This window comes from Stegodyphus dumicola, chromosome X1 (assembly GCF_044657685.1).
Source record: "Stegodyphus dumicola isolate Sdum_Otavi_A_Nest chromosome X1, ASM4465768v1".
Taxonomy (NCBI): domain Eukaryota; kingdom Metazoa; phylum Arthropoda; class Arachnida; order Araneae; family Eresidae; genus Stegodyphus; species Stegodyphus dumicola.
The window spans coordinates 121735527-121752020 of record NC_140780.1 but is presented as its reverse complement, the minus strand read 5'-3'; the positions used below and the strand labels follow the sequence as shown (position 1 = coordinate 121752020).

The following is a 16494-nucleotide window of genomic DNA, read 5'->3' as shown; positions in this document are numbered from 1 at the left end:
AAGTACTGCTCCCACAACGTAGCTCGAGGCATCCGTCTGTAATAAAAACAAAATGTAAATGACGACTGGTAAATGTAAACAAAGATAAGTAACTAGGGTTGTATTTAATAGATTAAAAGCCGGATCTGTTTCTTCATTCCAAACAAATTTTACTGAACTTTCTGTGCAGTCGTTCAAGGGAAGAGCAATGTATGCTAAGTTTTTAATAAATTTATTATAAAATCATTTATTATTTATTATAAATTATTTACGTAATTCAAGAAAAGAACGAACAAGCTTCTTCGATTTAGGAGCAGAAATGTTTTTAATAGAATCGACGTATCTGGTACTAGTTTGCCATTCAACACTTAAAATCCAAGACAATTATTTTTAACTAACTACATTTAACGGGATTAATCTTTATGTTGGTCACCTAGACGTGTAAAAAGTAAATCTAATTCATACAAATGTTCATCAAGTTTTTTGAAGCAATAAAAATCAAATCATCCAAATATGTGACTATAATATTAACTCATTCACGCCGATTGTCACGCATGCCCGCAAAAAACGCACTGATTTCCTGGCCCGCACGCTCGCGTGTCAATGTCTTTTCTGGTACACACATTTGTGCTAATGTCCTGGAACGTTTCAGTCATATATCCATTACTTTTGAAGTTAATCCTTTATGATCTTGACCTTCAATTTTATCACATTCTGAGTAACGTAGGTGTCAGTTGTTGTACGGGAGGGAATGTAAACAAACAGAGCTCCTCTGTTAACATGATCCCACGTTATGTAAACATTTACATTTCTTGATATCCCTTCTTGATGTATAGTAACCCTAAAAGGGATATGGAGTTCTATTTCGCTTTGCTTCTTTCGCATATAGTTCGTGTATTTTCATTTTATTTCGGAATTTAAATTATTATGGCGAATTAAATTTATTATGGCGAGTGTTTGATACGACAGTAAATGTATACCATTTTGTCCATTATTAACTCATTTCTACCGAAATAATCTCTACAAGAATTTAAACACAACCAAACAAGTTTATTCTACCAAATAATAACATTTTTACAACTGGTTGCCTCTCAAGGCAAAACTAAAGGGAAAATAATATTACAGTGTTGAATATAAATGAACAATGCTATACTTTACTTACTCCCACCTTTTGATAACCGGATTTTTATCAAAACAAATATTTAAGTAAACTAAAATTTAACCTAAAAGTCCATTTTGAAGTTCACTTAAACGTCTATTTTAAAGTTCACTTAAATGTCTATTTTTAAAGTTCACTTAAAAGTTTATTTTAAAGTTCAAAGTCCTTGATTATACACTGACTACCAATAAGTATTTGGACACCTGTGATAGAAAAGAAAAACTAACTTTATTCAAAATCAATAGTTGGTAGAGCCTCCACGAGAGGTAATAACAGCGTGGACCCTCCGGGGTATACTTTCCACAAGTCTTTGTATGACAGCTAGTGGTATTTTCTTCCACTCGGCTTGGAGAAGACATAGAAGTTTCTTCACCGATTTTGCACGGGTAGTGCACCCCTGAATTCGGTGATGCAACTCGTCCCAGAGGTTCTCGATAGGGTTTAGGTCTGGACTCTGGGCAGGCCAGTCCATTCGATGAACTCCATTGGCACCATACCAAGCCTTGGCTAACGTCGAAACATGACAACTGGCATTGTCGTCCTGAAAGTAACAGGGGCCCAACCCGTAAAACTGCCACAACGTAGGAAGCACATTGTCATCCAAAATAGTGCAGTAGGCATCGGAGTTGAGCTTACCATGAATGGGGACCAAGGGTCCCAGCCCATACTAGGAGAAACACCCCCAGACCATAATCCCACCTCCGCCGAACTTGACTGTTGGCACAGTGCATTCTGGCAGGAGACGTTCTCCAGGTAGACGCCAGACCCTGCCATCCGAACGATAAAGGGTGAACTTTGATTCGTCACTCCAAAGAACCCGTTTCCACTGATCTACGGTCCAATTTCGATGTGCTTTGCACCACATTAACCATGCAGTGCGGTTGGACTTTGTGATCAAAGGCTTATGGGCAGCAGCACGACCATGAAACCCAAGCAGATGTGCTTCCTTACGGATGGTATTCATTGAAACAATACTCCCGGATGCCTGTTGAAACTCCTTGCGGATGAGGGCCATCGGTTGGGTGCGGTTCTTTCGAATTTCTCTGGACAGCACTCGTCGGTCTCTATCTCCCAGTTTCGCTGGTCTGCCGACTCGGGGCACATTCCGACAATCAGCGCTCACCTTCCACTTCTTAATCACATAGGCCACTCTCGATTTTGGGTACTTCAGATCGCTAGATATGTCCCTTAAGGATCGGCCACATTTGTGATACCCGATAATTATACCTTTCTCGAAATCGGAGAGCTCCGAACTGCGAGGCATCTTGCATGCAACTAAAGCCGATGCTGTTTCCTACACGATATATACCGGCGTAGTCCGTGACGTACCTTAGGACCGCAGATATCGTCACTTGCATAGGTGTCCAAATACTTATTGGTAGTCAGTGTAGAACGGCACTTTTATAGCTCGACCGCTTCATAATCTAATTCCTGATGGTCCAGACCAGATATGATCCCGTACCAATACAAATTACTAAATAGATTGGAGAACCACAAAAATAAACTCATTTTTTTAAGAAAAGTTTTAATAGCGTAAGATATTTACTATGTAACTGTTACATTAAATTTTATTAGTGCTTCTTTAATTTATCTTTTGCAATCCTTTCAATATCAACATTAATAATAGTTGCTGCCAGACGCAGTGCGTGTGAAAGTGAGTTATCTAACATTGAAGATCTATAATTAGATTTTATAAGATTCATCGTGGAATACGCACTTTCACAAAGATAGGTACTGATCGAACCCATTTTTAAGCCAAGATTGGTTAATTTGGGGAAACGCTCGCCGAGGAGCTTAAAATAATCTATTCCAGACTGTTCTGCCCTTGTAAAAGGAGCCTGATTATAGATCACATAATTCCAATTGATGTCGTTACACTTCCAATTGCAATTGTTAATGGATGAATGAAAAGTGATACATCACTGTCTAATTCTTTAAAATCTGCAAATCGCTGCTCAAATTCCACAGTTACATCGTCAATATACTTCAGGTAATCCTTAAAAGAACATCCTTCGAAATTTTCCGGAATTCAAGCCACGTTGCCGATAAGGTGCAATTTTAATGTCTAACAGCGTTCCTTCTCTGTCGAATCGGACGGCTTTTTAAAAGATCAAAGCAGTGCAACTTCTGTGCAACGGCCTTCAGCGGAGACGGACAACCGCGCTTGCCCGTGAATAAGGCGCTAAACACGGGTCGGGACTCACGTACGTACGAATACGATTCAATATTTTAGTTATTTATTTGTAATACCATATAAAATAAAATCACTTCTACCAACAAAATTTTTAAAAAATTGAAAAATTAATTCTTCCGTTATAATATTAAAAGGCGGCCCTCGATTTGGACAGGCCTGATTTAATCTATAGCACTCATCCAAGTAGTCATCAAACGTTTTGCCATCTGAATCACAAACTGCTTTAGGTTTAGAATTTACTTTATGAAATAAGGATTTCTTTCTAACCCTAACCTTTCCTGTCTGAGTTGACTGAATCATTTTTTTCTCAAACTGTGATTTAGAATAACTTTTGGAATTTGTAATCTCAACAACTGATGTTTCAGAAGCACTTTCTTCAAGCTGTTCTTCACCGCACTCATCACTTTTATTTGGTCCGATCCAATGGTTCCAGTCTTCATTATCGATTTCCTCACCATATGAAAATTTTGGACATTCTCCTTGTTGAATAGCATAAATCATTAAAATGCTCTTTCGTTTTCTGGTCATGTTTTTCAGGATCAAAATCACTTTCAATATCATCAAATTTATTCTACCAAAATAATAACATTTTTACAACTGTTGCCACTCAAACAAAACTAAAGGGAAAATAATATTACACTGTTGAATATAAATGAACAATGCTAATACTTTACAGGAAGCAAGCGTTATGTTATCAGACGAGTGATGATTCATTCTCTAAAGAAATAGAGAGAGATTATCATATGGACATTTTGTTACAAACAGCTCACTGAGTGCTACGTGAAAGATTTTGTTACTTCGTTTTGCAAAAAGTATTTCATGTATTTTTTTTATTAATTTAAAAGTTTATTAATGTATTTTATCAATTAAAATTTAGTCGGAATAATTTGAATAGGGCTTCCGAAAATTATTTTTCAAAGTAAGCATTTTTTTATATGTTTTCATGTACAATAAAGGAAAAAGATTATTAAATGCTGATTTTAACCTATATGATAGCTTAAAAGTAATAATCTAATATAGTGACAAAAATTATGACGTTATGACAGGAACGTTGGTAAGAGTATTGCGTTGTGACTTTTATTAAATACGGGGACCGTGCTCAGGTAAGGATCGGAAAAAGATAAATGCAATACACAAATAAATAAAAAATAAAATAAAAAATAAAAAAATAAAAACCATCAAATTAATACCAAGTTTATTAAATATTCGCAGGTCCAAAAGGAATTTCATAGAATTATTATTTATGGATTACCTATTAAATTTTTATATTAATTCATAATTTGGTATCAACTAACAAATATTCCATATTTAGTACAATTCAACACACGCTATTAAAGTAGGTGAATTATATGATTATATTATATTAGGTGATTATACTTTTATCTTTCTGGTGTTAAGTATGAATTAATAGTTGGACGAATAATTAATTCAGAAAATTTTACATTAATTATTTGGGCCTCAGCCTAATTTTAAGGTCTCCTGGAGGATTAAGGAACTAGGTGAATTTTCAAGAAAATTAAGTTAGAGTTCAATTAGAAATTCCTTCAACATAAGTTACTTTAGAGCAAGATCAATTATTCAGTCCTTTTCTTAATTGATGGGATGAATAAAAAGAAAAAACAAACTTATCTTTCTATAGAAGTTGTACCAAGGCTCCATCTGAGATCGTCGAAAATACCTGCAAGGGAATACGAGTTCTCCAGGTGCTACAATTAGCTAGGCTCCCGGTTGAAGGAAACATCGAAGAAAATGTCAGGACTTCCAAACATGGCGACTTGAAGCGTCATGCAGAAGCAGGCAAGGCTCATTCACAAAGGCGTAACCACGCACGTCGAGATGCTCTCAAAACGCGAGCGACGTTAACACCACGTCGATAGGCATTTATCGCAAAAATGAAAATAACGTGGTGCACACGTCGCCTAACAACGAGATTGTTTATTTCTTGAGTTACACCTCTGGATTGCACTCGCAGACGCTGAGCGGCGTAAATGAGACACTTTACAGCTTGTTATATTGTAGCGCATGGCACCGCAACCGTGAAGTTTAGTCGTAGCGCAAGTGGTTAAATAAGAGATTATGCCACTGAAGCACAATTTCAGCAGAAAATTCTTTGTATCTGGAACATTTATTTTAATAATAAGAATGCCTTAAAAATGTATTGAACTTCTGAATGTATGCTTGTCTCTCTCGGTAACAAGCTCTTTGATAATCAAGTGAGAACAGAAAAGCCTCCACCCACATGTTCAAGGTTTCCTCTCCTCTCATGATATGAATTTATGAGAGCATGTCGATTTTTCGTTCTCAAAAGTGCTAGATTGGAAGGATTTAATTAAATTCGGGGAACGAAAATTGTCACTACAGAACCTTACTTTTGTTTTCCTCAATTTACAACTCGGATTTCGGAGGACAGTTTTTATCCCTGTTATTCTGCTTGACAGCTAGAATTATATCGGCAGGAGTCATGTTCAGAAAATGTTGAACTGTTCTTTCTTCGATTTCGCACCTACACATTTCCGTTAAAATTTCCCTTTTCGATGCTGTTTCACGCCACAAACTCATGTCACCATCAACTCCCCTCTCGTGATAACTCCCCTTCTCCTAGTATAAGGGTCATCCCTCGGCTCATGCGAACGTCTATTCCAACGCTTCTGTAAATACTCAACGACGGTTCCTCGAACGTTGTGGCCTAGTTAAAGCACCTATGCTGACTGCAGTTCATCGGTGACGAAGGCTGGAATTTGCACGCCAGCACCGCAACTGAACGTCCACTGAGTGGCGACAGGTGGCTCTTTTCGATGAATCAGGTTTTATGTTCTATCGGATAGTTGGCGTATACGGCGTGAAACGTCAGCAAACACCCTGCAACAGTTGGTCTGGAGAATGTTTCCGTGGCATTCTGTGGGTGCACTCATAATTGTGGAAGGCACGATGGATTAATAGAAATACGCATCTGTCCTTGCGGACCATGTCCATCCCTACATGCGAATTGTTTCTCCTCAGAAAGTTGACATCTACCAGCAGTACAATGCGAAGTATCATACAGCTCGTAGTGTACGTGCGTGGTTCGAAGAGCACCAGGATTAGTTTACCGTATTCCCTGGCCGGACTTGCACCAAATCGAGAATCTGTAGGACCACCTCGATCGGGTTGTTCGCACCATAGATCCTCAACCGCGTAACCTAGCCCCAGCTGGCCACTACACTTGAGTGGGCATGACTCTACATCCCAGTGAACACCTTCAAGAACCTAATTGACTCTCTTCCTGCACGTCTCGAAGAGGTCCGCTATGCGAAAGGTAGTTATTCTGGCTTTTGACAGGTAGTCACATTAATGTGACTGGACTGTCTATTACATATTGTTCTATCCCAGTATCAAGGAAAAATTGGCTGAGTGTCAGGTGGTATCATCATCTAAAGACAGAACTTTCAAGAATTGGCCACTTAGTCAATCAGAGAATTTACATTTGGGCAGTTCATCATTTAGAAATTTTAGTAATGCATAAATACCGTCTTTGGATTTCACCATGATGTGTGGGATATTGAGGGCCTTATGCTGCTTCTGAGCATCAACATTTTGAGTTAAGAATGGCATTACTATCAGGATTTAATTTATCCGCTTTAGCTGCATTGGGGCTTTCAGGATTTTCACTAGCAACATGAGGAGATTGAGTAGTAGCAGATAGAATTGAATTAACACAGAATCAGGAACATTAGTAGCAGAGGGGTTTACAGACATAATAGAGCCCAGTGGTAAAGTCGCTGAACATTGATAGTTCGGTCAGAGGTTCGAATCCCGTGAACAGGCAGGCTGCATTAGTGTTTTCGTGGTTTTCCCATGTGTAACGTGTATAGGAGCTAGTTTCTCTTAGAAAGACCTCTTCGAAGTCATTTCTCCACTTAGGCAGATAGCCCTGGGGGCTTTGCCGTAATCACATAAACGAACCAACCCCTTTCTACAAGATGGCTAGTCGGTTTGGTTTATATGATTATGGCAAAGCTGGGGAGGGATGCCTTCGTGGAGACTTTCTAAGGGGAACTGGCTCTTATACACGTGACACATGAGGAAAACCACGAAAACGCTCATGCAGCCAGCCTGTTCGCCGGGATTCAAACTCCGGACCGAAGTATCAGTGTTCAGCGACTTTACCGCATGGCGGCTGGTTGGCCCCCGAAGCAGCTGCGTAAAGGGAATCCTACCTTAGTGGGATGCTTTGGTTTCATTTTAAAATGGTTTCTTCCGTCTGTGATTTATATAATGAGAGAGAATTAACTATGCGTGACACCGTGAACAAACTATTTAACATTCATGGTGCCGTTACTGAATGAGTTACAAAAACTACATTAACCCTTTCTTGCATACAAATAATCTAGAGAAGTTAAACGAAAATGTTTGTATTTTTTTCTACTCAAAATAACCTTAGTAATAATAAAAAAGTTAATTTTTTTTTAAAATTTCGTTTTAAATAATTGCTACAGTTTGTTCACTATAGTGGACAGCATGCATATACGTGCATGCATACAAATCTCTTCCCAACGATTTACGGTCATTGCATTTGAAATCATTTCCTGCCTTATTTGCAGTGATCATTACCATTTTTCTTTTTCTTCCCGTGGGAAACCGCGGATAGTAACTAGTCAGCGTATACGAAATTACGGTAATTTCGTATACGGTGACTCGTATACGCCATTAAGCACTACATGAAAAGGGAGAGGACTTTTTAAGGGAAATTGGCATGTATCCACGTTACACATGGGGAAAACCATAAAAACGCTCATTCAGTTAGGTCGTTCGCGGAGATTTGAATCCCGGACCAAACTACAGTGTTCAGCGGCTTTTACGCTCGGCCGCTGGTAAGCTACGACCGTATATCGAAATTGATTTTAGTGTACGTAAAGCTGCCGATACTGATGCCCATTTTGGAAGATATTTTGTAAGCACTGCATGCGTCATTTTCAGCTTTGATGAAAACCAATGATTAAACTTTGTTTTCCACTAGAAAAAGCTTTTTTCATTTTTAAAAAATGAACGGATGTGTAAAGAAAACCAGTAAACACTTGCAAAAGAACAAAGTACTTTGAAGCTTTTCAAGTACTTTTTCAAGCGTTAAGGCAAAAGTGGTATTTACTGGGAGTGACTGCACAGCGCATTTTTAGGTACGAGATTTCAAACCAATCGAATTTACTACATTCTTGCTGCCAAATGTCTCGAGTGTGATTTACCTTTGTATCATTCAAAATGTGAAAGTTAGTTATTTGAATTAGTTTGTGGACTACCTTATTCAGCAGCTACTGATATTTAAAAGGAATTTCACTTTATACTCAATGTTCTGTATGGATGAAAATTTAAATTTCTTATTCATTCATTGCGTTTCGAACTGTTTTAGACACGAGAGTTTGCTAATGCGAAAGGTCTCCGAATCTTCAAAGAAAGAGAAGGGAGTCTAAACCCTCATTTCAATAAGATTAACATCTTCGGAAGGAGGTCGTGTAATTTTGACGTACCCATTCGGAAATATCTCTATGGATATCTCTATGGTTTGTGAGCTGACGAAGTTTACCATGTTGAGAGTGAAAATGATAACTTACTGAAAAGGCGTCTAAAGCTAGCGCATTAGGTACTTTTAGGCCATAAAATGATGCTGTTAGCATTTCATTCGACAATATTCCGGAAGATTCGGCAATCACTTTGCGTCTGTTTGCCACTTTTAGATAGCCTTTTATTTATAACTTCGAGTTTATATATAGTTTGATTTTTTTATTAACTTATTTGTAATATAATAGTTTTGCGAGTTGTTAAATTTAGGGGGGGGGAGAAGTATTTTATTTTAGCAGTTTACCAAAAGCGTTAAGTGGTGGCATCATAATGCAAAACGTGCGGAATCAACACCCTCTAAGCATTTATATAGACTGTTCTTTGACATGGCAGTGGCTTAATTCACATTAGCGAAAGAAATTGATAGTGACGAAAACGATGCAACGAAGATCACTTGACGATGCAAATGTGAATTTTACTGAATATGGTATTGGTGAAATATCAAATATTCATATTCACGGAAGTGCACCATCCTTCTTTTTAAAGTAGAATATGCGAAGCTGATGTAATATAAGAAGCATTTGAATTTATTTGGAAAGACTTCATGCTCTGAAAATTATATCTTTAAAGCAAAAGCGGATTAAATATCAATAAACTGGAAATTAATTTATTCATGAATAAGTGTTATTCATTAAATATGTTTACAGAATTACTGTATGCAATTTTTTTCTTACCTTTATTACATTCAACAATGCGAAAAAAATTATTTTAGGACTTTATAGAATTTTGATCCGATAATCGGACTAAGTCCCGACGTGCCGCGTTGTCAGAATCTTGTTATATACAACTCTGCTTTCTTCAAGTTTCATGGAATTGAGAACCAGTGGAGCGCAAGAACCTTCTCATGAAACCATTTGTATACGTTTGTCAAGGAGGGAAGGCCTCTGCCAAACTTACCTTAAGGCTAAGAATGCAGATTTATCTAGAATTTTCTTTCCGTCCTAGCATTAAGATACGAAAGCATAACATAACTTCCTAGCATTAAGATAACTTCCTAGCATAACATATGAAAATGAATACAGCCCTGCTTTATTAAACTTTCTCCACATATCGTTTTTGGTGGATCTAAGTATTTAGGCATATAATTTTTCTTCTTACATTTGCCAGACTGAGACTTCATCACCTTATTGTGAGACAGAGAAACTTGATTTATTATTGTTAGGTTTCTCATTCGTTGTTTCGCTAAACCCTATGAGGTGTATCTAAAAATTTTCGAATTCAAATATGCATTTTGAAAATTTGCTTTGTTTCCAATATTGGGCGAATCGAGTTTTTTTTAGAATCGAAATTATGAAATTAGACTGAGAAACTGACGGGTGTGTCTTTAAGGATAATTTGTTTGTTTGTCAACCGTATGAGCATGTCTTTGCAGACCACATGGGTTTATCAAAACGAAACAGTCATCAAATTAATGGTTAAGTGCTCATGTAGGGAAAGCGATAGTAGTAATTAAAATTTAGATCACTGTGTCGTGAGATATAGATGTTTAGTTAAGCGTGTCAATCGAAAATGGTTGTAAATTGCTATATTACTGTATGGTACTCACTTTATCTACTTTCATAGTCATATAACAATTGGCTTTTCATATCATCGTCATGTGCTTCTCAGTATGGTGAGCAATTTTTTACTTGCACGCATCCATCCAACCAATCCCTACCCCCTTTAACATTATTGATATTAATTTTACTTCTAGACTATTTGTATATTAGTGTGTTAATTATACCGTATACATTTCGGTGTGTGTGTTACCATTGAGGGAAAAGATGCTTGTATGAATCATGCATGGCAACAGTCTTTGATTTTAGTTAATGTTCACTTCTTTTTTGAGCCGCAGTGTTTTGCTGTTATTTTATGCGTGTGTACTTAATATCGTTTATTGCTTACAGTAGACTGGAACAACTGAAACAAAGCGAAAATTTACCATTTGAATTGTTCCAAAGGTGGCATTGTGCTGTGCATTCACGTTGAAAGTCATTAAACTCTTCGCTGCGAGCTCTCGCACTTTCAAATAATGGTTCATATAGGTTAGCTTTCTTTGTTACTTGATTCATGTTCCTGACGTATGTAACCAGATTGCCTGCACCTTTGTAGTATCGAGTGGCCTACTTAAGTTATATAGAGTATTTTTGTGGGCTTTTGATTGGAAGCTTTGAAAGTATACTTTTAACGTTTTGTTGGCGTGAAAACTAGTTTTATTTTATGTAAAGATCTGTTGTTGAGTCACAAAGAATAGCGAAATTATCACACTGTAAATTTGGCGACATGTTCATTATTTTTAACATTAGAGGCCTTGTTGGTAACTGCCACTTATCTGGTTTTAATATCCTCTATTATTAAGAGACTTTGCTACACTTGATGCTCCCTGAAGAACATGTAGCCTGTAATCGCAGCAATTTTAATTGCTGCTGCGAATTTGCGTGTAATGATTAGTACTCTTAATTTTTATTCACGGTATAGGCAAAGTTATATGTTCGGTGTATAAAATTTCGAGAACGCTTAAAACACTTGTTCCCGACTCGGTTTGTCAGCAGCTTGAACGTGCTGATTTCGCGGACTGCGTTATATTCTGCGCAAGAAGCGAGCCTGTTTTTGTTCAGAATTCTTCCACGAAGGCGCCAAGATACAGAGTGGTGCTTCGAAGTTTCCTGAAGTATCTTCCTCTGCTGGTCATAAAGAACGCACTCAAGAAAAATGTATTTAATGTCTGCATCGCCGCTACCGCAGCTGCCCAAAGCACTTGAAGCAAGTCTAGATCACATGATTATATTTGAAAGCTCTTAAAAATGCCATGCCAGTTAAAAATCGAGTTCATATAAATTCTGTTAAGATTGACAAATGTTCTGAGAAATTGTTCAAAAAAAACTTGTGTTGAGGCCAGATATTCTGTGTTCCAAATACAGGGAGCTCCATTTCTCTAAAAGCGAGAAGCAAGAATTCGGAGATTTAAATCAGCGCGAAGTTTCATAGCTAGCTATACTAGAAGTATCAGCCCTCTCATTTACTCTCCCCCCCCCCGAAAAAAAAATCCACAGTGTCCACGAACGCAAGCAAAATGCGTATCGATATCAAGATCTTAACAATAACCTGCATTTCAACAGCAGGTCTCTCCGAAACACTAATTTTCTGTAGTAATTGTAGCGAAGAAGAGAATAATTACATATAAAAACGCGCATTGCTCTCAAATTAGTACAAGAATTTTGAATTCACTCCACAGTTAACATTAACTGTTTCACATTAACTTTGAGCAAAAAATATTTGAGTATTTTTATTGCATTTTTTTAAGACTTCGTGCGTTGAAAATTCCTTTATGACCTAACTTAGGTACTCATAAAAGTTAAAATCTGATAAGCTTTCTTAAGTCGCTGTCGTCATCGCTTCAACAAAAGTAGCGCTTTGTATTCATTTAAGGCGAGACCTCGAGGTATAAAACTGAAACGAGAATTATCCAAAACCTCTGATCTGAGAAACAGGTGGTTACGTTTCCACCCGATCTTCCTATGAACGTAATATTCTGCTTTATGGTTTTAGATGAATATACTATAATATAAAATACTTATAATATATTCTTTTTGATTCCGATTTCATTTTTGCTTTGAAATTTATCTATTGCTTATTGTTTCGTAAAAGTTATTTATCGCGTAATTTTTTTATGTTTAAATACATCAACTTTAACGTGAAATAGTTAATTGGAATACCAATAGCATGTACCTTGTGACATTTGAGTTAAAATCTGCGTTCTTCTGTTAATAAGATCGTTTAAGCCGGAAGTGCAAAAAACTGAATTAGTTGAGCTCAAACATACAAACAACTCCACTTTTATAGGTGTCTGAATTGGTTGTATTCCAGCTTCTGCTAGCAGGCATACTGACTGGCTGCCAAGTTATTGATTTTTCAATCCCATCATCCAACTGAGCAAGGCGCAACTGCTTCACTTCCCAGTTTTCTCGTGTAGTGTTAAGGCTATGTTCTCTAAGTTCCGATGAAATTTTGATTTCGGAAGATTTTGCACATTCATTTTTGTTTTTTAACTACTTTCGCTTTAAAGACATGTGAATGGTTTAAGATTTATTTATTCTGTAAAATTCTTTTACCTTAAAGCTTTAAATTGTTGTTGTTTAAACTTAACATTGACAAAAAATGTTCTCTCGAACACTGTGTTTCCGATTTTGTTAAAATTTTTAGTTATATAGTAGAAAGGCGAAACTTTGTTGCTTTGTGTAACTCTTTCATTTTCGTGTAATGTTTTTGGCATTCTTTTAGAAGTTTAAAAGTGTAGACTATGCTTAAGATACCTGAACTTTTTGCATATTAAGTAAATTGCGCGGGAATAGACGACCCCCGCCTCTCGGGGAGGGGAAAAAAAAATCGAAATGGAAAGAAAAACTGACTGTATTCCATTAGCATCTATGGAGGAGCTCAATGTGGAAGGCTCCCCCCAAGTTAGAGAATCTGTTAAAGAGAAATCAGATATTGGATGGGATTTATGTAGATGTGCATCTGAAATGCGACTAATCTCTGAAGAACAAATTGCTTCACCACCTGTGTCGGGATCTCCTGCTCCAAATACTTCTAGACCCATTTCTTCTAAGCAGCCTGTAAAGGACAGGTATGGGGTATTTACAGCTTCATTTTTCTGGTATTTACTTGGAATTATCTGGTACTTACTAAGAATCATAATTTTGTAGCTTAGATATGTTTACTTCTTCGTGAGACATTTCATCAATTGAATACAGTTGTGTATTCATAGTCATATTCTTTGCAAGTAAAATTTACCTGATTTTAAAATGAAAGAAAATTGAGAAAAAATTTTAATGTAGTGTATGGGATTTGAATAGCTTATAGACAGTCTAAAACCCAAGTTTTTATTTATTTACTTATTTTTTAACTGCCATGAATTTCTGTGTGCATTTCATTTTTCTTTTTAGATTAAATCTTGTCTTCTTGATCTTAATGTTGCATGGTATTGGAACTCTGATGCCTTGGAACATGTTTATTACTGCAAGTTCAGTAAGTTTGTTTGCTTTGTTATGAAATTTAAATAAAATAGAAATGCATTTTCATATCATTTATATATTCAGTCCAGTTATACTTAAAAAAATTTACACATTTGTTTAAATGATTGTAGTAACTTTGCATAAGAAGCAAGTGTTTGTTTGTCAATAGTGACTTTTTTTTCTGTTATTATGGAAATAATAGTTATTTTTTCATTTGGGATCTTTTCATGTTTACTCTTTGTTGAGTAAAACAATTTTGGTCACTTAAAAGAGAATTCTCATCAATAATTTAAGATCCCAATAGAGTAAATTAGGTTTGTATTTATACCTCTAATTAAATTAACATCAAATCTCAATATGTATAAAACACATGTCATTATTACTCAATGAACTAATAATTGGAAATGTGTTTTGGACTGTGAAGTTGCATAATAATGCCTTTTGAATAATGTGTAAGGTATTTCTCCTGCCTTCTTAGCAACCTTCGTGGTGTGGTGGTCTGCACGCTGGACACGTTTGCTAATTTTTCACAACTCCTGCTTCCTAAAAATAAACCTATTTCTATAGTGGCACCCGAACTAAAAGGTTGGTGGATGATGATTCTCCATACCCAGGATTTTGCAAATGGGTCCCCTAAACCCCAGTTGCCCTTTAAAAAGGGAAGTATATAAGGTATTTTCTCCCACCTTCTTAGCATGCCTTTGTGGTGTGATGGACTGCACATTGGACATGTATGCCAGAGGCCGTGGTTCGATTCCTGGTGAGGGTGTTGCTCATTTTCCACAACTCCTGCTTCCTAAAAATAAACCTAATGTTTGTACAATGCATTTATGGCATTAATGTTTAATAGGCATATCAAATTCTTAATTGTTACATATCAGTACCAAAATATTGTTCAATGCTTGAATCTTCTTTTCTTGATAATTACAGAAAATAATTTTAATTACTTTAATAATGATAGCAGTCATGTTGGAGGTGACTGGAGATATGGAATCTTCAGTACTGAATTTTTGAGATTTCTTTTTAACAAGTTTTAGGAAGAAACTGATAAGAGAAAGAGACTATAAAATGGTGTTTAGTTTTGGTTATTACAAAAGTTTCTAATTTGAATCTTGGATATTACTAAAATTTGTAAAACTTGGGGTAGAGTAGACTTTAAGGTACCCCTTGTATTATGGCAAATTGCTGTTTGATTTATCGCCAAGTTGTTTCATTTATGGGTAGCCTGAGTAGTTGAATGTTATGGAAACCCTATTGTGATGTAATCGGGTGCATGATTCTGGGAAATTTTGAATCATGGGATGTTTTGTAAGCGTTTTTGTGGTGTGTGTTGGTTTGATTCTTTAGACGGTAGAATGGCCGAATGTAGTAAGATTAATTTGAAGTTTCTGTACGATTTGGAGCGAAAGGGGAAAAGAGCTTTATTTGACTGGTGTGTAAATGAAGGTTTACTTAGTAGCCATTATAAATGTCCTGTATGTAGGAAGGATATGCGTCTATTCGAACGTAAAAACCGTTTAGATGGATTTGAATGGGTTTGTAGGAAGAAAGGTTCAGCTGGTCACTATGTGAAGCGTTCAATCAGAAAGAGTACCTGGTTTGAAAAAAGTCATTTGAGTATGATTGATGTTTTGATTTTTACGTGGCTCTGGGTGAAGAATCATGGCAAGTGAATATTTGCTTTTGGTAGTACTTAAATGTATAACATGTTTTTCCTTTTTTATGTTATTTTATTGTTTGGTTTAAAATGTATTTTATTGAGATTATGTATTTTTTGTTTGCCTATATTGTAGAATTCGGTGCTTTTTTGACTTTTTAAGTGAAAATATATCGATGTGTACATGGACAAGGTAAAGGGAGTGCGCAATGCAAGTTTATGCAATTCTGGGATTTTTTTTTAAAGTAAAAATAGGTTGACATGTACATGGATAAAGTTAAAAGAGTGTGCAATGCCATTTTTATGCAATTCGGGGATTTTTTTAAAGTGAAAATAGGTCGACGTGTACATGGATAAAGTCAAAGGAGTGCGCAATGCCATTTTTGTGCAATTCAAGGATTTTTTTAAAGTGAAAATAAGTCGATGCGTACATGGATACCGAGTTTGTGCAATTGTTTGTCTTGTTATTTTGGCTTTGTGTAGCGGGGGTTTTTGGTGCAAAAATCGCCGCTTTGCAAGCCAAAATAACGAGTCAAAGAATTGCACAAAATCGGTATCCATGTACCGCCCAAAATCGCCAAGTTTTGCCAAGGGGTACCCTAAACTATACTTTTACGAAAACTTTTTTTAAAAAATATTGTTTAAGTGCTTTCTCTACAAAAAATCAATTTTATTTTTTAATTCTATATTGTATGTTATTTATGCCATTACTCTTTAGATCAAAAGTGTACAAATGCTATAACTTCCTATTGTATAAAGATGAAACAATTCAGAACATAGGGGAAAAATATGAAAAATGCATGATTTATTTTATGTTAACAAGTTTTTATTTTCATCTCACCCTCCCTCCCTAAAAAATGCTACATTTACCATGATATTCAGTAATTGCTCAACATTACAGTACCTTATTTTTTATTTA

At 36.2% G+C, this 16494-nt stretch overlaps 1 protein-coding gene across 3 annotated transcripts in view; it reads left to right on the top strand.

Annotated features, from left to right (window-relative positions):
• The window catches only part of Ent2 (Equilibrative nucleoside transporter 2), a 269678-nt gene that overhangs the window by 163756 nt on the left and 89428 nt on the right, over positions 1-16494 (top strand). For 2 of the 3 annotated variants that reach the window (XM_085808590.1, XM_085808591.1), the window contains exon 4: positions 13850-13931. In XM_085808590.1, coding sequence (XP_085664716.1) covers positions 13850-13931 — 82 coding nt within the window. Of the gene's footprint in view, positions 1-12886; positions 13531-13849; positions 13932-16494 lie in introns of those variants that run through there. The other variant, XM_035351070.2, reaches the window with a different exon arrangement.